The 25,645-nt window shown below is 46.0% G+C and overlaps 1 protein-coding gene across 1 annotated transcript in view; it reads right to left on the minus strand.

Moving 5' to 3' along the window:
* LOC127573791 (gamma-aminobutyric acid receptor subunit gamma-4-like) overlaps positions 1-25,645 on the minus strand; it is a 107,012-nt gene that overhangs the window by 10,607 nt on the left and 70,760 nt on the right. Inside the window, exons 6-10 of the mRNA XM_052022296.1 lie at positions 13,709-13,929; positions 10,194-10,276; positions 7,073-7,210; positions 2,969-3,121; positions 647-846 (exon numbers count right to left, since the gene is read on the minus strand). Of these exons, the coding sequence (XP_051878256.1) occupies positions 647-846; positions 2,969-3,121; positions 7,073-7,210; positions 10,194-10,276; positions 13,709-13,929 (795 nt within the window). The remainder of the gene's footprint in view (positions 1-646; positions 847-2,968; positions 3,122-7,072; positions 7,211-10,193; positions 10,277-13,708; positions 13,930-25,645) is intronic.

The raw sequence follows: 25,645 nt of genomic DNA on the forward strand, positions 1-25,645 counted from the left end.
ACTGGGCGCTGTGTTAACATGTTGCAGATGGAATTTAGATCATCACTGCCATTATAAAATTTATTCACATATAATTTCACTCTCAGACTCAGAATAAGACAAGAACATTGAGGCTACACCTTAAAAACTCAGATTATATTCCTACTCAGCCTGAGGACCCAGGGTAACCACCAGAACCTTTTGCCCAAATTTCTCCCTTACCTGCACCATAGGCTTGGACCAGCTATCAATGCCCAACTCCAAGACCACAGCCTCTCACACTAACTGCCCTGTGACCATAACCTTTCACTCTAACTGCCCTGTGACCACAGCCTCTTAACCTAATTGCCCTGTGACCAACCACCACCTCTCAACCTAATTGCCCTGAGACCACCAACTCTCACCATAACTGCCCTGTGACCATGAAATTACTTGCTGACAGGGAGTTGGAAAGATGCCTGCTTCACTTGTCTGCATGTCCCCACTCGAGCAATTGGCCACCACATCACTAAACATTCCGGACCCAACCTAATCTGACCCCACTCACAATTGGTTTATGTCCTTCAAGCATAAATCTACCAACCCACTTGCCCATAGGCATTAGGTGGGATCAACAAACAGCTCAGGGCTGGTGAGGGAAGCAGATGACAGGTCACTAGAAACGTACAGGTTTAAGTTTGCGTTTTATGGGGTTGGGTCTCTTGGTCCCTACAAGGTAGTTGAGGGTGGCATACTCCATGAGTGCAGCAAAGACGAAGATGAAGCAGACAGAGACAAAGAGGTCCATGGCGGTGATGTAGGAAACTTTGGGCAAGGCTTTCCTTGAGATGGTGCTGAGTGTTGTCATGGTCAGTACGGTGGTGATCCCTGCAAAAATACAAAACAAAGACAAGGTTTGAGAGAAATGCACACACACTGCACCTCTGGTTCACCCAGTGCCAGTGGACAATGACAGAGAATGGGAAGATCTCACCCTGATTCCCAGCTGGTGCTGTTGGTGGGTTTGTGCTGGGCTTGGAGTTCCAAAAATGTCGTAGATCACAGTCCTAGCTGGACATCCTGGATGGAACATGGACAAATATCTAGTCCTTATCCTGAAGCTTGAGAAACCACAACACAAGTACCGTTTGCAATGAAGGCTCCTGGTTCCCGTTGTATCTTTTGTGAATGGGGACCCTATTTAAATAGCACAGTATCTCCACCACAGCGGTTACTTTCTGCAACACTCTCGAGTCTACTCTCTTGTTTTGTTTTATCTATTCATTTTCAGGATTTGGGTGTCATTGGCCAGTCTAGTACTTATTATCATTCCCTAATTGCCTTTGAGAAGTGGGTTGAGCCGCTTTCTTGAACCACTGCATACCTAGTAAAGGTGCTTGCACAGTGCTGTTGGGGAGGGATTCCCAGGATTTAGACCCAATGACAATGAAGGGCTACTCTCTGTGCAAAAAAACTTCTTTCTGAGTACTCCCTAGTTGCAGCTGTTTGATGGGAGTTCCAGGATTTAAACCCAGACAGAGTGAAGGACAGCAATGTATCTCCGTGTCAGCACTGGCAGGGCACCTTGCCCTTCCTAGTGACAGAGTTATGACTCTGGGAGCTGCCGGGTTGAGTAACTGCAGTTCATTGTGTAGATGGTGCACGTTGTGTGGTTGTCATGGAGGGAGTGTGTTTCGGGTGGTGGTGTGGTGCCAATTGATAGGACCACCTTCCCCTTGGTAGTACTGAGGACTGTTGGAGCTTCACTCAGTCAGCTTTCAGACAGTGGACAATATTCTGTCACACTCCTGACTTGTCCCTAGTGACCCATTACAGCAGAATATCCAGTCTTCCAACTGACCTTGTCACCATGCCAAGTATGTCCAGTCCAGTGAACTTGGAGTAATGGTGAGTGCCCAGGTGTTGAGTGTGGGGGATGTGGCGATGGTTATGGCCTGACATTGGTGTCTCACTTGCCACTATCAGTACAAGGCTGCAAGCTGTATAGTCTCGATGTACTGGGCAGGACTGCTTCATCATCTGAGAAAGTGCAAGTGGAACAGAACACCAGGAAGCACTCTGATCATCACCATCTCACAGCCCAGGAGATTCATGAGAAGATTCTATGGTGACTGTGAGTTTAATCAAACTGAACATCAGTGAGTGAGAACCTGACTGTTTCCTCACTGTCAGTGTTTTTAAGCCAAGGAGCATGAATTTGATAAACATTTTCTATTGATGGGAATTGAACAGCACCTGAGGCACTGTGGATTTGGAGAGGATGGTGGAAACTGCTGCCAATGTAATGGGCTGGTGCATTTGACCAATATTCCTGCTTCACTCAGTGTGTCACAGAATTAAGTTTAAAGTATTTACTTCAAGAGCTGCACTGAAGCTGGAAAGTAATGTTACCCAATCCTTTTTTATTTGATCAATCATACCTTGTCTGAAAAGTTGGCAGATTCTGTTTCTGCATCTGGGGATGTTGTAGAAATAACCAGTCCCAGAGCCAATCCATTGTTTTCCCTCAACATCTACACTTTCCTGAATAAGGCACAGAGCTCTGTCCCATTACTATCATTCAGTCAAAGTCCTGACACTTCGCACCAAATGGATTCACCATGTAGCAGCAGATCAAGACGATGCTCGCCATCACCTTCCCAACACTGCCCGGTCAGTGATGTCCAATCCCATGGACAGGAGATAGCATGCTGACCAAGCGCATGAAACTACCCACTTCATCCAAGATACCATCCACATGGAATGAGCTCCAACAACATGGGACCTTAAGGGATGCATTTCTTACATGGTACACTCTTAAGGTCACTGTTACATTTAATTCATTGCTTGTTACTATAAAGGGTGCCTGCACCAAATCTCCACCGCCCAATGAAAGCTGATTGTCAATCCCAGGACCAGGTAACCAGACATCTACTGACCACCCATGCCTCACTCTCTGCATTAATCATCCTCCACAATTCAGATTCCTTTGTCAATATCTTATTCTCACCAAGTGTGGTTCTGGCTGGAGTTGAATCTCTCTTGATCCAAAAGGAGACCCATGATAGGACAACAGTTAGTATACACGGAATGTAAGTCTGTATGGCAAAATATCCCATTCTTCTGCTTAAATCAAAGTAAACAGTCATTACCGTGTAGTCTCCTGTGTAAAACACGAAGAGAAGATGAATTAACACATGAGCTCATTCTCACCCCTGTATTAAAGTTACCAGAGCAATTGCCCACATTGTTAGCACTTCCACCGATTATCTCTTCAGTTCTGTCACTGTGATGAGAAGATCTTTGTTCCAAAAATTTGTTTAGGTCACATAGGAGTTTAAATTGACCAAATTAATCGTAGAGAGATGCAGCACAGGCCCTTCAGCCTTCTGAGTCGATGCTGACCATCAACCTCCCATTTACAGGAGTACATGGAACAGCACAGCACAGGAAGAGAGCCTGCAGCTCACGATGTCTGTGCTGACCACGATGCCAGTTTACACCATTACCATCTGCCTGTACATGGTCTGCATTCCTCCATTCCCTACCTTTTCATGTATTTGTCTAAATGCCTCTTAATTGTTGCTATTGTATCAGCTTCCACCACTTTCACAGGCAGCACGTTCCAGGCACCTACCACTCTCTGCGTAAAAAACTTCCCTCGTAAATCTCCTTTAAACTTTCCCCCTCTCACCTTAAAGCTGTGCCCTCTAGAACATGACATTTCCACTCTGGGAAAATGATTCTGACTATCTTTGCCTTCATAATTTCATATACTTGTCCTACATTAATTCCACTTTGTTTTCCCCATATTTCGATCAAGTCCCCTCCCCCCCCCACCCACACACACACACACACACACACACACACACACACACACACACATTCTACCATTCACTCACACACTAAGGGCAATTTATAGCAGCTAATTAACCTATCAACTCACATGTCTTTGGGATGTGGGAGGAAATGAGCACCCAGGTGAAACCCATGTGGTCAGAGGGAGAACATACAAACTCCACAGTGCTTGAGGTCAGGATCAAACCAGGTCTCTGGTGTTGCAAGGCAGCAGCTATACCCACTGTACCACTCTGCTGCCCTAACACATAGCTTCTCTGAGTAATCAAGACCCCTAGCTACAGGATTATGGAACTAGTACAACCTGCTGTGAAACATGACGCCTGTGCTGCAGATGCATTTTCCCGATTTACCTCCCTGTCTCCTGTCGGACTGTCTGTGTTCAGGGCACTGGCTGTTGTATTTAGCATTCCCATTTATTCCCAACACTTTGTTTTCCGGAGGCGTCCAGAATTCCCAAGGGGATTTTTGAAGCTGGTGAATGCTTTGGTCATGTGGTAAACAGAAGGGTAAAATACCCAAATATGAATATGTTTAAAAGGCCCAGTCTTAAGTGGAAAGACATAGTACCAAAACACAGCATGGGGTGGCGGGGGGGGGGGGGGGGGGGGGGGTGCAGGGAGACTGAGGGGTGTACGGCAACAAAATCATAGAATCATAGATAATTGCAGCAACGTATAAGGCCTTTTGGCCTGTCCTACCTGTGCTATCTGAAGGACCGTTCCCTCTTCCTGGCTCTCATGTTGTCTCGTTGGGAGCCTGTCCAAGTGGGGAGTTTCTCTGCCTCCACCACCCCTTTGGGAGACAAAACTTTTCCCATTCCCCTCCAATCCTTAAACCTATGCCCTTACTGGCTGACTTCTCTCTGAAGGGAATGAATCACAAAACACAAGAGAATAGGAGCCGGAGTAGGCCAATCGGCCCTTCAAGCCTGCCCCACCATTCACTATGATCATGGCTGATCTATGCTGGCCTCAATTCCTCTTCTGTGCCAGTTCCCCATTGCCCTCACCTTAAATCTAGATAATGATCCAGCCTCCACCACCCTCAGAGACAGAGAATTCCAGAGATTCACTACCATCTGAGAGTCCTCCCTGTTCACCACACAAAGCCTCTTCTAATTTTATATTTTTCAATTGAATCTTCTCTTAACTTTTCTTGTTCTGAAGAAAACAACTCCAAGCTGGCCAAATCTGCCAACGTCCGTGTAAATTTCCTCTCCAGTGCTGCCACATCCTTCTTGCAGTGAGGTGACTAGAGTATACACAGTGTTTCAGCTGTGGCCTAACTGATGCTTCATACACCTCTAGCCACTCTGATCTTACATTCTGTGTCTTGACCAATATTGGCGATTATCCTAAATACCTTCCCAAGCAGCTTATTAATCTGACGTGCTACCTTCAGGAGTCGGTGGATGTGGACTGTAACACTGTTGTTTATGGTGTTTTCTCTCTCCATTGCTCCAGCCCACTCACATCTCTCTGGCCTGAGTTCCAGTTGCCACTGGTCTGCCCACTAAACCAGCCCATTGATGTCTTCACCATGGTTGGAGGTGCACTGGGCAGAGGTTCAGGACCTCTTGAGTTGTACACATCCAACTGAAATGTAGCTGAGGAAGAGATCCTGACGGCTCCACGTGGAACCAAAAATGTGTAGAGTGCACTCAGAAACCCTGACCATGAGTTGAATACATGGAGTCTATCAGTTGTACAATGATCTCGACTATTGTACCCCGATGTGAGTACAGACACGTGGACAGGAGTACAATAAATTGGAGAACAAAGAACTTAATGGGTGTACAGGGACCTGAATACACCTGGAGAGTGAACTGACCACAGGGTAAATGACAGGGAGCTGTGGACTGAGCAAAGGCAATCTGATCTGAATACAACAAAAGTGACAGGGCTGAAAATATCCCAAGTACATAGAATCTGACTGGGTATGGTGGCCACAGTAAAGGGACCCTGTTGGATCCACAGTAATCTGATGATGTCGAACCATCCAAATGGACAGTGGTCGGAACGTAGCCAATTTGGTTTATGTCCTGTGGACCTATGACAATAATACAGAGGATCAGCTATCACACCATTTATATACTTGCTTAATTACACCAATTATACACCTGGTTTGTTACATCTATGTACATCTGGATAATTACACCTATATACTTCTGATTTATTACCCCTGTATACACATGGTTTATTACACCGATATTCACCAGGTTTATTATACCTATATATATCTGGTTTATTACACTGTTTATACCCCTGGTTTATTACACTTATATACATTCAAAGTTAATGTTATATTTTCGTTTGCTTTCTCTGTTTTAACCAATTCTCTGATTTGTGAAAATTCTTCTGGTAAGTTAAGTCACATTTTCTTCAATTTGAAGATAATTGCAAGCAAACACATCGCAAAGTCTACACAAACTGTTTGTCCTGGCTCTTCCCTCAGTAACTGCCCAAAGACACAAAATGAACATTGTAATATTGGTGCTAAGTTGTGCGATATGGAGATTACTGTTGTGGCAGCATTTAGTGCTCATTTTACAACAACACATTGAAATGGTTAATATGCAGTTGTCACCCTGTTTGTGACTTCTGGACATCCCAGAGTGTTTTACTGCCAATGAAAGACCAGTGAGGAGTAGGAACAGTTGGAAGAAACATGGCAGTTTCTGTTCAGTGGGGTCCCTTGATGTCCCACCCAACTCATGTTTCCTAGTGACACTGATGGCGTGGGATTTGATGATCCCAACATCAACAGAAGGTGGTTTATTATTGATGGTCATTGTCAGACACTGCGAATGTGCACACACACAGTCGGCTTCACTAGCTAGCTGCCTTGTTATGTCCAAATCAGAGGTTAGGTCTGCCCATCCACTTTATACCTCATTATAACAATTCAGCAATACTGAATTTAATTTACCTTTGATCTGTCTATACACTTGCCTCTCTTTTCCCATAGTTTGGGTGTACAGCTGCACTTTACTGAGTACAACTTAGTACTGTTTACAGACTTTGACACCCTTAACTGCAAGCTTATTACTTATACCTAAGATGAGTAGCAGAGATCAGATGTGGAATTCAGACTGTGGCCCTTTAACAGGAATGGGATTGCACAAGTGTTTCTGCAATCCTGAGTGGAGAAACCGGAACTTTATTCCTGATGCAGGTCTCCTCCCCTCTCACTGAACACCCTATGAAGGGGGCCAGATCCCTAACACTGAGCCCACTGCCCCGACTCTCCGCACCTGCTGTGGTTTTCAGGACTTCTGATATGTTTCTCAGGCCAACAAAATCAAACTGGTAAAGTCTCCAGGATCGCTGGTCTGCAACTTCGATGGAATACTTCCTCCACCGGTAGGTGATCTCATCCTTTGGGTATCCATCTGTAGGCACAACACCGAGTCAATTGTCACAGGCAGAAACTACACACCACATCCACAGCAACACATGGCGGCTTCACCAAACCACAGCTCCCTGTACAGGTGGAGCTGATGTCACAACACTCTCCACACATCCCCACACTCTCCCCCCCACACAACCCCTTCCACACACTCCCACATCCCCCTGCACACTCCCCAACCCCCACACACTCCCCTGCCCCCCCCCCCCACACACAGAACTCCCTGCACATTCCCCATCCCCCACTCCCCCCTTTCCACTCCCCACCTACCCGGCCTGGGTTGGATGAGCTGCCTGAATGAAGGGAGTGTAAGTCTGAGGCAGCTCTCAGCAGACCGGGGTGAAGACACCTCCCTACCCAAGCTGGAGCCAGCACAGACTGTGTACTTGTATCAGTGCTGACCCATCAGCCTTGACCTTCCACTCCCTTTCCCTCAAGTCCTGTCCTGTCCTGTCCTCTCCTCTCCTCTCTTCTCTAACTTTGGGTGGGTGTGACTCATTGAGTCCTGTCTGGTGACGGGATTCTCCCACAGCGATGGGAGACTTACACTCACCCCATGTGACCACTGAGGCCTGTACAAAGGCAAAGGCTGAGGACACCAGCTCCTCAGCCATTGTCGCAGCCTCATGGCTGTATGGGAAGGCTGTACCTCCTGTGGACTGAGCAGGTGGTCTCCCCTCCCTGCGGGCCGGACCCCCTGGAGCCCAGTGTGCAGTGGGCAATGCTTTCATTATGTCTACCCTTCATACCCAGTGAGGTTCTCCTCCCCCACATACAGTAAGAACTGGGATGTGAATTTTGCAGATGACAGGAAAATTGGTGGTGTTGTGGATTGCCAGGAGGGTTGTCTAATGCCAGGGATTTTACATAAGTCACCTCAGTTTGACTTACAGTGCAGTGGCTATCTTGTTGGCCCTGACTTTTCAGCTGGAGATCTCAGAGGTCAAGGAGCTTGTGCTGGGACGCTTGCTCCAGCTTGCCATGTGTCTGGACGGCGCTCCATTGCACTTTGTGAACGTGTGCACTCTGTCTCAACACAATGCAAGTCCTCTTCTTTTGGGAAGGTCTGCTCTCTTAAGCTCGAACGATAGTGGTGAGTGCATTATCCTTAGTGGCAGAGGGCAGGGGCACCCTTGAAGCAAGGGATCACCCTGGTCCTCAGGGTGGCCACGTATTGGTGGAGAAATAGAGGGAACTAGTTGTCTCCTTCAACTTGGCAGACGTCAGGGGAATTCACCCTGAGGTCTGGAGAAGGAGGGTCTTGAATCAACTGTCTGCATATGTTTCACAGACGTACGTCTCCAGTATCTTGGCATCTGGTGCTGGGCTTGGATTGCCATCCTGTGGGTGTGGAGCTTATCCTGCCACAAGGGCATTGGAATTTTCAAAATGGCTACTGGAGGACATATGATTCCAGGATCAGTTCCATCATTCCTGGGCTGACTGAAGAAGGAAACAGGAGGCTTTCCGCACCTTGAGGCTAAGGTGGGATATGGGCAAGACTCACACCTATCTCTTCTGTCAGGAGTACATGAGGGGAATGATGGAGGTGGGAGTCTAAGATGGAGTGCCTTGAGAGGGAGGTGCTCAACATGGTCTGGGTCGAGTTGTCGAGGACCCAGCCCTGTGGTAAGTGTACAAAAACAGGAGTGCTCTGAGGGATCTTCAACCCAAGAGGTCCCGAGGCACATATATGAAGTCATGGGTCTAGATCCTTCAAGATTTGGACCATGCCTTGTCCTTCTTCTTCTTGCTGGATAAATGTTAGGGGGTCTGTAAATAGATCATGCAGCTGATGGCCGATAATGGCTCCTCCATCATGAATCCGGAGGGAACAGATGACATGGCCAACTCCATTTATGGGGTTTGGTTCTCTCCGGATCCATACAGAGGCTGTGAGGGTCCGGAGGCAAGGTTTCTGAGAGTGGGGACCTGAGTTTGTGTTTGCTTCTTTAAGTTAAGGTTAGTGAAGGGTGTGAGAGAAATGCAAGTCTATATCACTGGCTGTTTTACTTTGGCTCATTTGGTTTAAACTAACTTACTCGCTCTGTACAGTACTGTGCCAGTGTAATATCAGTGGGAATCTGCAACTGTACTCTCATCAATAGATTGTTAGATAATGCCCTGGTTTTAAGTTGCCTTTTTCTCAGTACTAGGTTAGGGAAAGACACTGTGGGGAACTGGTCTGGGAGAGGGGCCAGTGAACCACCTGCCTGATTCACCTTCCAACTTCCTTGGGTCTGTTTGAGCTCAGTGCTCACTTGAAGACCGTTTCCCCTTTCCTCAGCCCAAAGAGAATAATGTGTCTTTGTACAACTGGATGTTTCTTTCCTTGATGGTGTCAGGGCAGGCGATCCGCTAACATTAATGTTGGACAGGTGTCTGGCTACCACGTGTACATGGCCATTAACGTTTACTGACACTAATTGTTCCCACCCCTGAGGAGGAAGGGTCTGGGTTTAAGTCCCAGTGATCAGGCACACAACTCCCTGGCTTCATACTCCTCAGGATGTTTGTAGCTGATAAAGTTTAGCAAGGATTCGGTGACGTTGTACTTACAAGCTGCCTGAGATTAGTTCTGTCAGTTGGCAACAGTGGTGTGTGGACCCTTACAACTGCTGTGAAAATCCCAACAAGTAACTCAGTTCAAGGGCAATTAAGGATGGGTAATAAATGCTGGGCTTGCCAATGATGCCCAGATCCCAAAATAAAATATCAGAGGAAAACCCCCGCTTGGATAGACAAGAGTCTATATTACAGACACAATCTATAAAACAGGGTGGCACTGAATTCTCTGGTAGTCACTCAGGGGAATGAATCATGGGCGTCCACCATTTTGTAGGAGAGATGGACAGGGAGGGAGACACAAGGTGACACCATAAGCCCAAGTGTGGATTGGGGGGAGGGGACGAGTCTGGTGGGTCCTCTGACTGGGTTCACAGTTTTCTTTGAACTCTGGCACTTACAGCTGGAGAAGACCAGAGGACAGGACTGTTCATCCATGGGGAAGTTCTGCAGGTAGAGCTGGCACTCTGCCTCGATTGTGAGTCTGCAAGGAGAGAAGTACATGTCATCAACTGCACTGTCAACTCTCGGAGCCCACATGGTGACCTCCCCTCCCTTCCTCCACTGCTGCGCCAAGGTTCTCCTGAATCCCCTCCATACTGCCAGTCCCACCATGTTACCTCGTACAACACCCTAACAGTGACTCTAAACAAGACCTCCAACAGGCTTGATGAGGTCAGATGTACAAGGCATCTTCACCAGTCAAATGCAGCCTTCATGTTCAGAGGCTTTCACAGCACAGGAGACCACTAACTGAGTTTATAATGGCTTCCACAGAACAACCCCATCTGCCCTTTGAACTGTGTTTACAGTCAGTGCCTTTCCAAAGCTGTGATTGGCTCTGTTTCCACTGCACAGCAGTTGGGATTTTAGATCATTGCCACTCTGCAGGAAAGTTTAGTCCCCACTCCCCTGCCCCACCCCTGCACCTTTTGCCCGAAACTTTGAGGCCATATCTTGAGGTCCTTGACCAAATGATGGAACAGCTTGCCTCTGTTCCACTATCCCTGCCATCAGCATTAATCCCACCTCTATCATATCTCCACTCAACCTTCTTTGAACAACTCTAGCTTCTCCAGTTGAACCTTGTAGCTGAAAGCACTCATCATTCAATAAATCTTCACAGTATCTCTCGAGGAACTTCACATCCTTCTTAGAATAAGTGGATCCAATACACCACGTGGACTACCTGTGCCTTCTACAGATTCAATGCAGAGTCTGCCCCTCCCTTATCCCCACATCCACACCTCAACCACCTCCTCCCCACATCCCCACCCCTACCCACCTCCCCCCCAATACTTCCAATTTGACTAGCACAGTCTTTCAACATATTTCTTAAATCAACCCTGTATCTTCTCACACACTCCTTGAAGAGCATTAACCTAGGTTTTAACCATTTATTACATGGTCACCTCTTACCATGTCCTCAACTCATCTACCATGACTTCAGTTTATCCGTACACTGCTCACTCGCACTAAATCCCATTTACACATCTCCTTTATGCTACCCAAAGATCTGATTACAACCTGTCCTCTGTTCAAATGCCTCTCCTCATGATCAGTGTCATCTCATCCAACCTAACAAGCGTATCGGGTGAGAAAATGCTGGAAACACTTAGCAGGTCAGGCAGTATCCGAGGAGAGAGAAACAGAGTTAACGTATCAGGTTGGAGATAGCTGAGTGTTTCAAGCAGTTTCTGTTATTATTCCAGATTTCCAGCATCTGTGTTTTTTTGTTTTTCAACCCTGTGAGCACTGTATTCATCTCACCCTGAATCCTTGATTACCCCCCAAATTTAACTGCTCTGCCATTGGCTGCTCTCTGCAGAAAGGTTTATTCTTGCTGCCTTTAACTGTCTGGGCCCTCCGCTCTGAACCCCTTCCCAAAATCTCTCCACCTCACTCTCCCTTTACAGGCACTTGTTAGCACCATCACTTTGACTGGGTGAAGAATTTCTCCATGCATGCATTGGGCTATGGTTGGGAGGCATTAAGCTTATGACTTTGAACAGCAGACAAGTTCTGATAAGTATGGAATAAGAGGTGTTTCAGATACTGATGCACCTTTAAAATTAGTACTACATTTACTGGAAGCAAATTTCGAAAAGACTGCCTTGACTTGAATCTCCTCTGACTTGGTGCTGGCCTGTATTAGAGGAATCAATGTTGCATTTTTGACTAATTATAGAATCACATTGGCTGGAAGACAGGAAATTCAGGATGGCTGGGTCTTCTTGCCTTCAGTTCTCCTTTAGTTACTTGGAGATGTTCCTGGGACAGAGGTCTGCCACTCCTCCCTGGTTGTATGCCTCTTATCTACACACACTCTCCAATTCAGCTATGACGGGGGGAAGATGAGAACAGAGTGGGGACAGAACAGGACTGTGGTATTGAGACAAGAGGATTAGCCATAATGGTAATGAATGGCGCAAAGGGCTGCTCCTGTTTTCTGAACCACTGAGTGGAGAAAGTGGAGGGAAAACCTCTCACTGTATGCTGAGTGGCTACAGCAGACAAACCGGAGCAGACAAAATTAAAAATGCTATTGTGTCTTATTGGCCACGAGGGGAGAGAATTGTACCAGACCATTAAGCCCTCAAATGAGCCCCTGGAGAGTGCACCAGATGCATTACACACACACTGCAACCCACCGAATAATCAAACTGTCACCGGTACTGGTTCTGACCATGCAAGCAGGAGCAGCGAGAATCCTCTGGTACTTTGTTAACGGAGCCCTGGTTGTGAGAAAATAATTGCAGTTTCACACATTTGAAGAACTCGTTTATCAGTGGTGGGATTATTTGTGGGATCCAGGAGCCCAGCCTGAGGGAATGGCTCTTGTGTGAGATAGTTCACTGGAAGAAGGTCTGGGCCTATGTGAAACGCTGTGGCATTATCCAAAGTGGGGTTGGGAATGTTGGACGGCCACCAGCAGGATGTTCATGGGGTGAAGTGTGAGAGAAAAGGCAGAACAGGGAAAGTATAGCCAGTCAGTGGCAAGTATTGTGGCGGGCAGTGTGAGCAGCTGAAAAAGGATTTCTGGGATCCCTTTGCCTGCATTTTTTTTATTCATTCAAGGGATGTGGGCTTTGCAGGCTGAGCCAGCATTTTAATGCCCATCCTGAGTCGCCCTTGAGAAGGTGGTGGTGAGCTGCCTTCTTGAACCACTGCAGTCCTTGAGGTGTGGGTATACCCACAATGCCGTTAGGGAGAGAGTTCCAGGATTTTGACCCAGCGACGGTGAAGGAACGGCGATGTATTTCCAAGTCAGGATGGTGTGTGGCTTGGAGGGCAACTCCCAGGTGGTGCCCCTTGTCCTTCTAGCTGGTAGATGTGGTTGGTTTGGAAGATGCTGTCTAAGGAGTCTTGGTGAGTTGCTGCATGGTATCCTGTAGATAGTACAAACTGCTGCTACTATGCGTTAGTGGTGGAGTGAGTGAATGTTGTAGATGGGGTGCCTATCAAGGGGGCTGCTTTGTCATGTATATTCCTTCAACATCAACTCCAGATCTGATTGGCCAATAGGGACAGGGCATCAGACAATGTGGGCATACAGTATCTATTGCCTCAATGCAATCTTACCTCATAGCAGCTTCACCCCAGAGAAGGGTTAATCTTTAGGACTGGCCTAGAGTTGTTAAAATTGAAGATTCATCTCCAAGATACCAGCACAATCTAAATCCAGGAGGAACTCATAGAAATGAATTGTATTTTTTTCAATTTCCATAGATATCTGTGAGCTATAAAAATATTAGAGATGGATAAAGGTTGTGTGATGCCCAATCAGGCAACAAATGGCCATTGGCAGGTGGAATGCCATAGGGATGGACCTATCAGGTGACCGTTTTGGGAGTCAGGTGGCAGGTCATGCAATGGCACCAAAAGGAATAAGCCAAACTAGAAGTGGTGACTTTACCTTAGTGTGTACAAAATCTTGCCATCGTTCCAGATCCGCAGCAGCTGATTGGGTGTGGTGATCCAATGGGAATCTGCCCGCTTGGAGTTCCGAAATATCGTATCGGGAATCCAGATTCTCCCCACCATGTTACTGTTCAAAGTCAGGACTTTCAGTGTGCTGTTAAAACGCAGCCTCCTGTCATACCAGGTCTGTGCGAAGAAGATATCGATGGTGTACTCCTGTAACATAAAGTGATGGGTTTAAAATTACATAGCCCCATTCTTTAATGCCAAGACCCTACTGAATGGAGGGGCAGGCTACTGAGGCCGATGGCCTACTCCTGTTTTTTATGTGCCCATTTTCAGGATCAAAGCATCTCCAGCAAGGTCAACATTTGTTATCCATTCCTAATTACCCCTTGAGAAGGTGGTGGTGAGCCCTCTCCAACTGGGTGTCCTGCTAAGCCACACCAAAATAAACTGCAAGGGCTGGATCTGGAGTTGCATACAAGCCAGACTGGGCAAGGACAGAAGATTTCACCTCCTGAAGGACAGGAGTGAACCAGATCATTTCTTGTGGCAATTTAGTCAGAGGACAAGACATTGTTGCTGCATATTCCAGGGCAGTTATATTCCACTGCTGGGATTTGAATTTGGGTCTCTGCACCATTGGTATAGCTCCACTGACTCCATCTATACTTCATGCTGCCTTGGAAAAGCAGGCAACATAATCAAGGACCCTTCCCACCCTGGTCATTCTCTCTTCTCCCCTCTCCCATCAGAGAGATGATACAAAAGGTTGAAAACACATACCACCAGACTCAAGGACAGCTTCTATTGAGCTGTTATCAGACTCTCGAAGGGACCTCTCATAAGCTAAAGATGAACTGTTGACCTCTCAATCTACCTCGTCATGGTCCTTGCACTTTATTTGTCTACTTGCACTATACTTTCTCTGTAGCTACAGCATTATATTCTGCATTCTGTTTTCTCTTTACTACCTCAATGGAATTATGTATGGCATGACCTGTCTGGATGGCATGCAAAGCAAAAGTTTTTCACTGTATCTCAGTACCTTTGACAATAATAAACCAATACCAATACTTTGGATTATTAGTCCAATAACTTAATTACCACATCCTCCTTATCCATTTGTAACTTCCCCCTTTCCACTATCACTTCCTCCCACACCCTGGCCAATGGACTTATTGTCCAACTGGAAACACTCAGCAGGTTAGGCAGTGTCCATGGAGAGAGAAACGGAACTAGCATTTCAGACCTTTCATCAGAACCATTTTCTTAATTCTCATTGACTGACAGTTCTAGTCAGGGGGAGCAAGCTTTTCCCAAAGATCACTTTTGAATTCGATAAGCAAGGTCATGTCCACATTCTGAATGGGAAGTGAGTGTAGTTGAGCCTGGCTATAGTTATTTAGATTACTAATTGGTGGAAATGCTCAACAAATTGGACACATCACTGGCCTGATTTCCGGCAACATGGGTACTAATAAAACCTGCCACTACAGAAACCATAACACCATAAGATACAGGAGCAGAATTAGGCCATTTGGCCCATTCAGTCTGCTCCGCCATTCAAGCATGGCTGATTTTTTTTCAACCCCATTCTTCTCCCTTCTCCCCATAACCCTTTAACCCCCTTACCAATCAAGAACCTATGCCTTAAATACACCCAATGACTTGGCCTCCACAGCTCTCTGTGGCAACATATTCCACAGATTCACCACCTTCTGACTGAAGAAATACCTCCTCATCTCAGTTTTAAGGGGACATCCCTTTATTCTGAGGCTATTCCCTAGGATCCTAGACTCTCCTACTAATGGAACCATCCTCTCCACATCCACTCTGTCCAGACCTTTAAGTATTTTGTAGGTCTCAATGAGATCCCATTTCATCCTTCTGAACTCGATCCCATCTCATCCATTGAGTACAGGCCCAGAGGCATCAAATGCTCTTCATACGTTAAGCCTTGTATTCCCGGGATCATTCTTGTGAACCTCCTCTGGATCCTCTCCAGGACTAGCACATCTTTCCTTCGATACAGGGCCCAAAATTGCTCACAATACTCTAAATGCGGTCTGACCAATGCCTTATAAAGCCTCAGCAGTACATTGTTGCTTTTATATTCTGGTCCTTTCGAAACGAATGCTAAAGGTGCTCGGCCTTGTGTTGGTAGAGTTACTGCCCAGAACATTGCTGAGGGTACAAGAGCACAGTGAGGGGAACATCACAGTTGGGGCTTCAGTGAATGGGAAGTGACTGGGAATCTCCTTCACCAGTGAGAATTAAGGACTGAGAAATGGGGCAGAGGGAGGAGCAAGACTCCTGGTCCTGGACAAGGCCTGGTGTCAGGACACACTACTGGGTAACCCCACTCGTACCAACTGGATCCAGGTACTAATCAATGGACCCTGCACACCCGAGAGTGTTCCACGCAATGGGGACTGGGATCAACTGAGCAATAATGAGAGAAATAAAGAGAGGGAGACACAAGAGGCTGAAGATACTGGAATCTGGAGCAAAAAAAGTAACTGCTGAAGGAAGTCAGCAGGTCAGGCAGCATCTGTGGAGGCAAATGGACAGTTGACATTTCAGGTCAAGACCCTTCATCTGGACTGGGATAAGGAAATGGACTGGACTGGGAAAGAAAGAGAGGGAGCCCATTCACCAAGTAATTACAGGCCAGTCAGTTTAACTTTGGTGATGGTGAAATAATTGGAATCCATTCTAAAGGACAATATAAACATTGTCATACGACACAGAAACAGGCACTTCAGTTCATCATGTCCATGCCAACCATTGTACACCAGTCCCATTTACCAGCATTTAAACTGTAGCCTTCTATGCCCTGGTGATTTAAATGCCTGTTTAGATGCTTCTTAAATGTTGTAAACCTTCACTTAGGAAGACACAGATTAATCAATCAGCATGGATTTGACTGAAGAAGGTTGTAGCTAACATAATTGAATTCCTTTGGGACTTGACAGGGAGGGTTGAAGAGGGCAGGGTGCTTGATGCGAGTCTACATTGATTTTACCAAGGCTTTTGACAAAGTTGTACATGCATGACATTAATAAAGTTAATAAAGTCAAAGCCCAGTGGAAAATTGGATCTAAAACTGGCTCAGTGATAGGAAGTAAAGGGTAATGATTGTTGAGTGTTTTTTGACTGGACGGCTGTTCCCAGTGAACTTTCACAGACTTCAGTATCAATCCCTTGTTTTTGGTAATATATACATTAACAGTTTAGGCAAAAGTGGGGGGGTGGGGGGGGGGGGTGGAAATGAAGAAGCTTGGAAATGTTACCAAAATTGGCTGTGGGGTTGCCAGTGAGAAGGAAAGGTTTAGATCACAGGGAGATATTGATGGTTTGGCCAGTTGGGAAATGGAGTTTAATGCAGAGAGCTGGAGGTGATGCAGCTGGGCAGGTGCACAAGGCAAGGGAACGGACAGACCATGGCAGGACAGTGAGCGATGTGGAGAAGCAGCGGGACCCTGGAGTGTACATCCACACATCCTTAGAGATAGCTCAATGAGATGATTAAAAAGACATTAGGCATACTTTCATTTATTAGTTAAGGCACAGGATGTGAAAGCATGGGGCTTAAGCAGGGACTGTGTATGACACTAGTTAGACCACAGTGTGAGCATTGTGTACAGTTCTGGTCACCACATTTCAGGAAAGATGTGATTGCATTGGAGAGGATGCAGAGGAGATTTCCCGGGATGTTGCCTGGGCTCTGAGGAAAGGTTCAAAAGGCTGGGGTTGTTTTCTTTGGAACAGAGGAAGCAGAGAAGAGACTTAATTACAAGGGGCCCACACTTTAACAGATGAGCCAAAAAGCAGGGGACATAGATTTAAAATAACTGGTGGATTGAATGCAAGAGAGGTGAAATGTTTTCATGCAGATGGTGTGGATCTGGTACTCACTGCCTGAAAGGGAGGGAGAGGCAAAGACACTCGTCACATTTAAGCAGTACCTGTGTGTATATGGAGTCATACAGCACAGGAACAGGCCCGTCCATGACCTGCAGGAATATGGACCCAGTGCTGGGAGGTGAGGTTAGCTGGGCAGCTACTGACCAGCAAGAACACAATGGGTCGAATAGTCTCTCTCTTTGCTGTAAATATTCTGATTCTATGAGTTTTTGGGGCAGGGGGTGGGGAGAGGGAAGAGGAGGATACAGAAATGCTGACCTTCCCCATTTTAGCAGTCTCTTGGTTGTACGAGTTGCCCAGATCCCATATTTAGTATTATCATCAATAAATGATTCCTAACAAGGAAGTGGGTGCTATGATTATAAACTGAGCACTGCATAGACTCTGAACCCACCTCATAAAGTAAAGTCAGTTTCTGAAACTAATTGAGATTTTCTGGAACAATACTCACAGAATGCCCAGAAACAGGCCCTTCTGCCCACCATGTCCATTGTACCTACTTACACTAATCTCAATTACCCACATTAGATCCACAGCCTTGTATCCTTTGGTGACTCGAGTAGTTGTCTCGATGTTACTTCGATGTCGTGAGATTCTCTGCCTCTACCAGGACGTTCCAGACTCCAATCACCCTCTGTGTGAAAAATTCCCCCTCCGAAACTTTCTAAACCTCCTCCTTCTCATGTTAAACCTATGCCCTCTTGTTTAGGCACCATCATCATGGGGAAAACATTTTACTATCTGACCTATCTATCCCCCTCATAACTTTATAAATATCTATCAGGTCCCCCCTCAGCCCCCTTTGCTCCAGGGAAAACAAACCCAGTCTCTCCTCACAACTGTAATGTTGCAATCCAGGCAACACCCAGGTGAATCTCCTCTGCACCTCCTCCAGCACCATCACACCCTTCCTAGAGTGTGGCAAACTGCCCTAGAGAATCCTAGACTGCGCACAATACTCCAGGTGTGACCTATCCAATATTTTATAAAGTTATGAAATGATACCCCAGCTCTTATATTCTATGACAAGGCCGATGAAGGTAAGTATACCCTAGGCCTTCTTCAGAAAGGGTTGGGTGACTATCAGCCTGAAAACTCATGACTCCCACCCACTGTGTGACTCACAGCTCGGAACCTTAGTCCTGTCTGATTCATCCATAAATCTAACTCCCAGCATGTGACAACAACCCAGGGCAGCCACAAGTGATGACTTATTTCAACTGGGAAGGTATCATTCATCAGGGAGACAAAGCACATGTGTTTGAGTAAGCTACGTTCTGGCATTCTGAGGCAGGTTGCTGTCTAAATTTTTTGTATTGGTTTAAAAGGTCCAGGCTTCAGTGCAAGCCCAGTGTTTATCACCATCCCTAACCATCCACAGGGAGGTGGTTCTGTTGGGGAGGGAGTACCAGCATTTATACCTCATGACGATGAAAGACCAGTGACATGTTTCAAAGTCAGGAACATTTACGACTTAGAGTCACAGAGTCATACAACATGGAAACAGGCCATTCGGCCCTCCACATCCACACTGACCAGTGGGCTCCCATCTGTATTAGTCCCATTTTCCAGTACTTGACCCTTGACTCTATGCCTAGGTGATTCAAGTGCTCATCTGGAGATCTCTTTAATGCTGTCAGCAACTCTGCTTCCACCCTCTCTCTGGCAGTGCATTCCAGGTACTCACCACTCTCTGGGTGAAGAAGGTCCCCCTCAGATCCCCTCTAAATCTCTTACCGTTTACCCTAAATATTTCTACTCCAGTCTTCACTACCTCTGTTATCAGGAAAAGTTTCCTGCAGTCTGCTCTATCTATATCCCATACAATATAATTGTATGTAGCTCAATCATGTCCCCTCCTAATCTACTCTGCTCCAGGGAAAACAGACCTAGCCTCTCCATTCCAGACAACATCCTGGTGAATCTACTCTACACCCTTTCCAGCAATATCACATCTTCCCTATACCTTGGTGACCAGAACTGCATGCTATACTCCAGCTGAGGCCTGACCAAGGTTTTATGAATTTGCATTAGTGTCCTAGCCTCATTAGTTCTCCCAAAATACATCACCTCACATTTATCAGGATTAAACTCCATCTGCCATTTTTCAACACATTTCACCAACACATTGATATCACCCTGTAGCCTAAGACAACCCTCCACACTATCAACAATTTCACTGCAAACTTACTGATCATGCCACCTGCGTTCACCAAGTCATTCACCTGTACTACAAATAGCAAGGGTATCACCTGTATTACAAATCGCTGTGGAATGCCACAGGTCACAGGCATCCAATCACCAAAACAACCCTCTACCACTACCCTCAGTCTCCTGTTGCCAAGCTAATTTTGGATCCAATTTACCAACTTGCCCTGGATCCCATGAAGGAACATGTCGAGGGCCTTACTGAAGTCCGTGCAAACCACCTGTACTGCTCTGCCCTCGTCAATACTTTGTTATCTCCCCAAAAAAATTCAATCAACTAATGGGGAGAAACTACAAGTGGTGGTAATCCCATGTGCCTGCTGCCTTGTCCTTCTTGATGGGATAGGTCACAGGTTTGGGAGGTAATGTCAAAGTAGCTGAGATGAGTAAATGCAGTGCATTTTGTAGACTGTGCTCATTGCAGTCACTGTGCACTGGTGGTGGAGGGAGTGACTGTTTAGCCTGGTTGATGGCTGTCTGGGAGGGTCTTCTCCTGCACTGGTTACACACAGACCGGCCCCATCCACCCGGTGGCATAATCAATGCAGCCTTTTGCTCACCTGTGCGGGGCAGATCCCAGAGTTTTCAAGCTGGGCAACGGCTCCTGAGGTTTTTGTTCCCACTGTTGCCTCTGCTCCTCTTCCCCGAGTACAGCTCTGGTTATCACCATCCTTCCCTGCCCCCAGTGTGGTCCCTGGCTCTCTCCCACCCCTGCTGCAATCTCTGGCCCTCACCCCAGCCCGCGCTCTTGGTTCTCCACCACAGTCACCAGGTCGGGACTGTACAGAGGGCAGGCATAGGAATGGGGGAGCTGGGATGGGCGACCTGAAAGGCTGCTGAGGTGGGGGTTGTTATGGAAGTGCTGGAGGCTGGGGAAGAGACATCATGGACAGATCCCAGAATATTGACCCTGAGATGGAGGAGGGGTGGAGAGACAGATCCCTTAAAAACACAGAAAATCGACCTGGAAGATATGGACTCCTCAGACTCAAAGGTAAAGGCCCAGGTAAGGTCCAGTCCTCCTTCAACAACAAGGGGGAATAAACACTCTGGCAAAAGTTTGCTTTATTAGAATGGTTCAGTTTTAAATGAATTTCTCTTTGTTTGTCACTCTCCGCCAAATATCTTTCCAACACGTTGAATGCCTCAGGCAGATACCCCTCCTTCTTCTAAACTCAAGGGAATGAAGCCAAATTGCTGAAAACCAGTGCTTGCAATTGGTTTTACTGCAACTGTACTAGCTTCAACTGACTTATCTTCTTGGCCACAAATCTCTCTGCTAACCTCTCACCATTAGGAAAGAATGATTTCTCTCTCTCACCACCCCTGCACTGATCTCCATCTGCCACAGTTTTTCTCACTGGCTCCATTAATCTCTCAGAAGGTTGGATTGGGTGAATGTGTTCATTACATGCTGGATGTCAAGTCTGGTACCTCAGCGAGGGTTGGCAATGCTATAAATGCACGTTTGCCATATCCGCGGCAGCCTTAACTGCCAGCTGTCAACAAACATGTGACAAGAGAAGGAACTCGGGTGCTGGAATCAAAGTCAAACTGACAGTGTAAATAATTGTGCCAGGCTGTTGTTTGGGAATAGAAGCTGGGAGCTTTGACATTGAAATCATCATGGGTTTGACCTATACTTTACATCCTGGAGTCAAACTGTGTGATTAATGGAGAACAACCATCATGGAAAATTTTGGTCCAATCTTTAAATTGCTGCATCTTCAGTTACATTGAAATGCATCCCATTGAACTCTCAGTAAAAGCGTGAGTCATAAGCATCGCTTCCAACATCCTTCCTCCCACTCACAAATGGATATTCTTCTCGGGGTCACCTCTTAGGAACAAACATCTTTCAACTTGTGTTTGGAGAGAGAGTTAATCAAGAATAGAAAGAGCTCATAACTACAGGGACTTTAAACTTCACATTAAAGCCACATTGGCCAAAGTAGTTGGAGGATTTGTTAACAGGGCCCTGTTAGGACAACTTTTTGGGGCACACATCATGGCTCCAACAGGAAATAGGTGGTTTTATCTCATGTAATGAATGGGTTAAATTAGTATTCTCAGTGCAGGGGATCCTGCAGGGAACACTAATCACAGTATAGTAGTTTTGAATGCAATTCCAGAGGGACACACTTCAAGCAGAAACCATAGTCCTGAACTTAAATAAAGTCAATTATATAGATATGAGGGATGAAGTGCCTAAAGAATAGAAACAGATTTTTTAATAAACAAACAATGGCAAAATGGCAAGCATTTAATAAATTATTTCTAAATTTTCATTGGGAAATACAAATTCTACAAGAAAATTGATGCATCTTTGGCTAACTCCATTGGTTAAGGAAAGTAATATGTTAAAGGAAGCTCATTGTGTTGCCAAAAAAGTAGCAAGCTCAAGGATTGGTTATCACATATCTCTCTAATTCTTATTGGAAGAGTGTTATACAGACTCACTACCCACCCAGAGAAACAAAAAGCCTCATCTCTCTCTTAAATGGATGACCTTTATTTTTAAACAGTGACACCTAGTTCTAGATTTTTCCATAACAGGAAATGTCCTCTCCACATTCACCCTGTTGAGACCCCTCAGGATCTTAAACGTTACAATCAAGTTTCCTCTCACGCTTCTAAACTCCAGTGGATACAAGCCGAACCTGTACAACCTTTCCTCATAAGACAACCCATCCAGTCCGGGAATAGTTTAGCAAGCATTCTATAAACTGTTTCCAATGCAGAAGCATTCTTCCTTAAATAATGAAACCCAATACTGTGCACAGTACTTCAGATGTGATTTCACCAATCCCCTCTATAACTGATGCATAAAGACAAATTATATCAGTAAATTAACTTCAGAAAAGATTGTAAGAGATTTTATAGGAAGACAGTAGCAAAAATAACCGCAGCCTTTGGAGGCAAAAACTGGAGGAATTATAAAGAGAAGTAAAGAAACAAACTGGGACATCTGCCTGTGCTGTGAAGGGTGTATTAGTGTCAGGGAGGTGGAGAGTATACCCAGAGTCTAATGACAGTGAGAAACTTACATTGGTTAATATGACTAGAGAGAAAGTAATGGGGAAACTAAAGGGTTCAAAGAGTGAACATCCCGAGACTGTGGGCCTGTGTGCCAGAATTCCAAAGGAGACAGCTCCAGTAATGGTGGACATGTGAGCAGATGATCTAAAACACCTTAGTTTCTGGAATAATCTCAAGCAACTGGAAGGTAGCAAATGTTGTGCCACTGTTCCAGAAAGGAGGAAGGGATAATGTTAACCTGCCATCCATTGCTACAAAGACGCCAGTAAGATTAAGGTTAAGACAAAAAAAATCACACCATGTTTACATAGAGTCAACATGGTTTAATGACAGGAAAATCATGTTTGACAAAGTTTGCTGAGGATGTCATTAGCAGGGAAGATGGGGGAATCAGCGGATGTATTACATCTGGATTTTTAAAGCTCCTTGGACATGAAATAAGGATCCATGTAGCTAAGGTCACATTTGATTGAGTCGGAATAAACTGGTCTTTGTTCAGGTCAGCAGACTGTAATTGGTTGGTGAGGTTGGAATCTGTGTCAGTCCCCCAACTGTTTACAATCCATATCATGACTTCAATGAAAAGATAAAATGCAACACATCTAGATGGGGTGATGATACAGAGCTCAATGGGAAAGGGAATGTTGGGCTGATACACAGAGCCAGAAAAGGATATAGAAAAAATTGAGAATTTGGTAGTTGGAGAAACTAAAATCTTGACCTGAAACCAGGCTTGTCCATGAGAGCTCAGCCCATCAGTGCTTGTCTCTGCCACATCCCACAGTTTGCTGCTCACTGCTGCATTGGGAGATCACCGAAGCCTCATACTCAAGAAGAGACTTCATCTTCTCATCCTTCACCCACAGCAGAAGGCAGAGTGGGCGGGGGAACTTCACTCCCCAAAGTGCAGGTATTCAGAGTCTACCCTCACACTCTATCATCCCCTCCAGAGATCTTTCTGATAACTCCTGCCAGGAGCACCTAGCTTAGCTGGTCTTCTTCCTGTAGCCACTGTCTTTCACCAGCTTATCCAGCTCCCTTCAATGCTCAGGGAGCACCTTCCCTTCCTTCTCCTACCACTGTAGCACCTGTTCATTAAGGAGTAATGGGATCAGTGCTGCTGTTACTATTATTAATGTCTCTTCGGAAGATGACAGCTGCAGTGGCTGCTGTGAGGTCAATGCTGATAGCTGCAAGATGTTGCAATGGGTTAACAGAAGACAACTGACGCAATGCAGCATTATACAGAGAGACCCAACAGTGTTCCAGGATGTCCAACAACATTGTTCCAGGATCCTTATAGACTCATAGAAACAGGCCCTTCAGCCCACCACATCTGTGCTGACCATCGGCCACACATTTACATTAATCCCATTTTTAAAAATTCTCCCCACATTCTCATCAACCCTGAGGAATGAAGAGGACAATAAGATGGCCAAAGAGAGAGACCAATTGGGGAATGGCAGTTAGCATAAAGGAGACAACAAAAGTCTTCGGTGGGCATTAAGTAGTAAGTGGGTTGTAAAATGAGACTTACGGATGTAGAAGGGAATCTCTGCATAGAGGTAGAAGACATAGTTGTAGAACTAAGTGTGCCCATCTCTACCACAGAAGAGGTAGAATGGGAGGTAATGGCAGGGGTGAAAATTGAAATACTTGAAAAGCTGTCTATGCTTAAGTAAACAAATCAGCTGGTCCAGTTAAGATGCATCCTTGGTTGCAGTCACAGGGAGAATGTGCAAACTCCACATAGACAGCACCCGAGATCAGGATGGAATACGAGTCTCTGAAGCTGTGAGGCAGCAGCTCTACCAGCTGTGCCACTGTGCTGTCCTTGGCACCAGAAATTGTGATCTTTATGAGACTTTGTAAAAATGCCATCAAGGGTGACATGCAACACTGACTTAATGCCATTGAAAAATGAAGGCAGTTATCTCCCAGAGGATAAACACGAAACCCAGCAAGAATGAGAAGGTGAATGGCAAGGGGCTGGAGTGACAAAGGACAGCTTTGCTGGTGTTGTTACAGGGGTTCAGTGAGACCACATCTAAAGCATCAGTGAAGCCATATCTGGAGCATTGGTGAGACCACATTTGGAGCTTTAGTGGGACCACATCTGGAGCTTGTGAGATCACATCTGGAACTTCAGTGAGATCACATCTGGAGCTCTGGCTGTGCTGTTAGCTTCCAAAGCCAGTGGAGGATGGAGTCAGTGCAGAGTGGTTCCTGTGGTGAGGGCTTGTTGTCTGATGAGTGACTAAGAAAACCTGTCCTCAACTCACCAGAGTTATGAAGAATGAGGGTGATATCACTGAGACTACTGGGATTGTGAAAGGGATGAGAGATTGGTTGCTGAGGGGTGGTGTTCCTTGACCAAACAGCCTGAAACCAGGGACCGGTCTCAGGATAGGTGCTTGGTCATTGGGACTGAGGTGAGATGAGAGGTTGTCCAACTTTGGACTTCTCTGCCTCAGCCGGCTGTGGAGGTTCAGCCACTGCGTCTATCCAAGGCTGGGGTCAATAAGTACTTGGACGTGAGGACATAGAACATAGAACACTACAGCACAGTACAGGCCCTTCGGCCCACAATGTTGTGCTGACATTTTATTCTGCTCTAAGATCTATCTAACCCTTCCCTCCCACATAGCCCCCACATAGCCCGTCTATCATGCATGTGTTTATCTAAGAGTCTCTTAAATGTCCCTAATGTATCTGCCCCCACAACCTCTGCAGGCAGTGCGTTCCACGCACC

This window comes from Pristis pectinata, chromosome 8 (genome assembly GCF_009764475.1).
Source record: "Pristis pectinata isolate sPriPec2 chromosome 8, sPriPec2.1.pri, whole genome shotgun sequence".
Lineage (NCBI taxonomy): Eukaryota > Metazoa > Chordata > Chondrichthyes > Rhinopristiformes > Pristidae > Pristis > Pristis pectinata.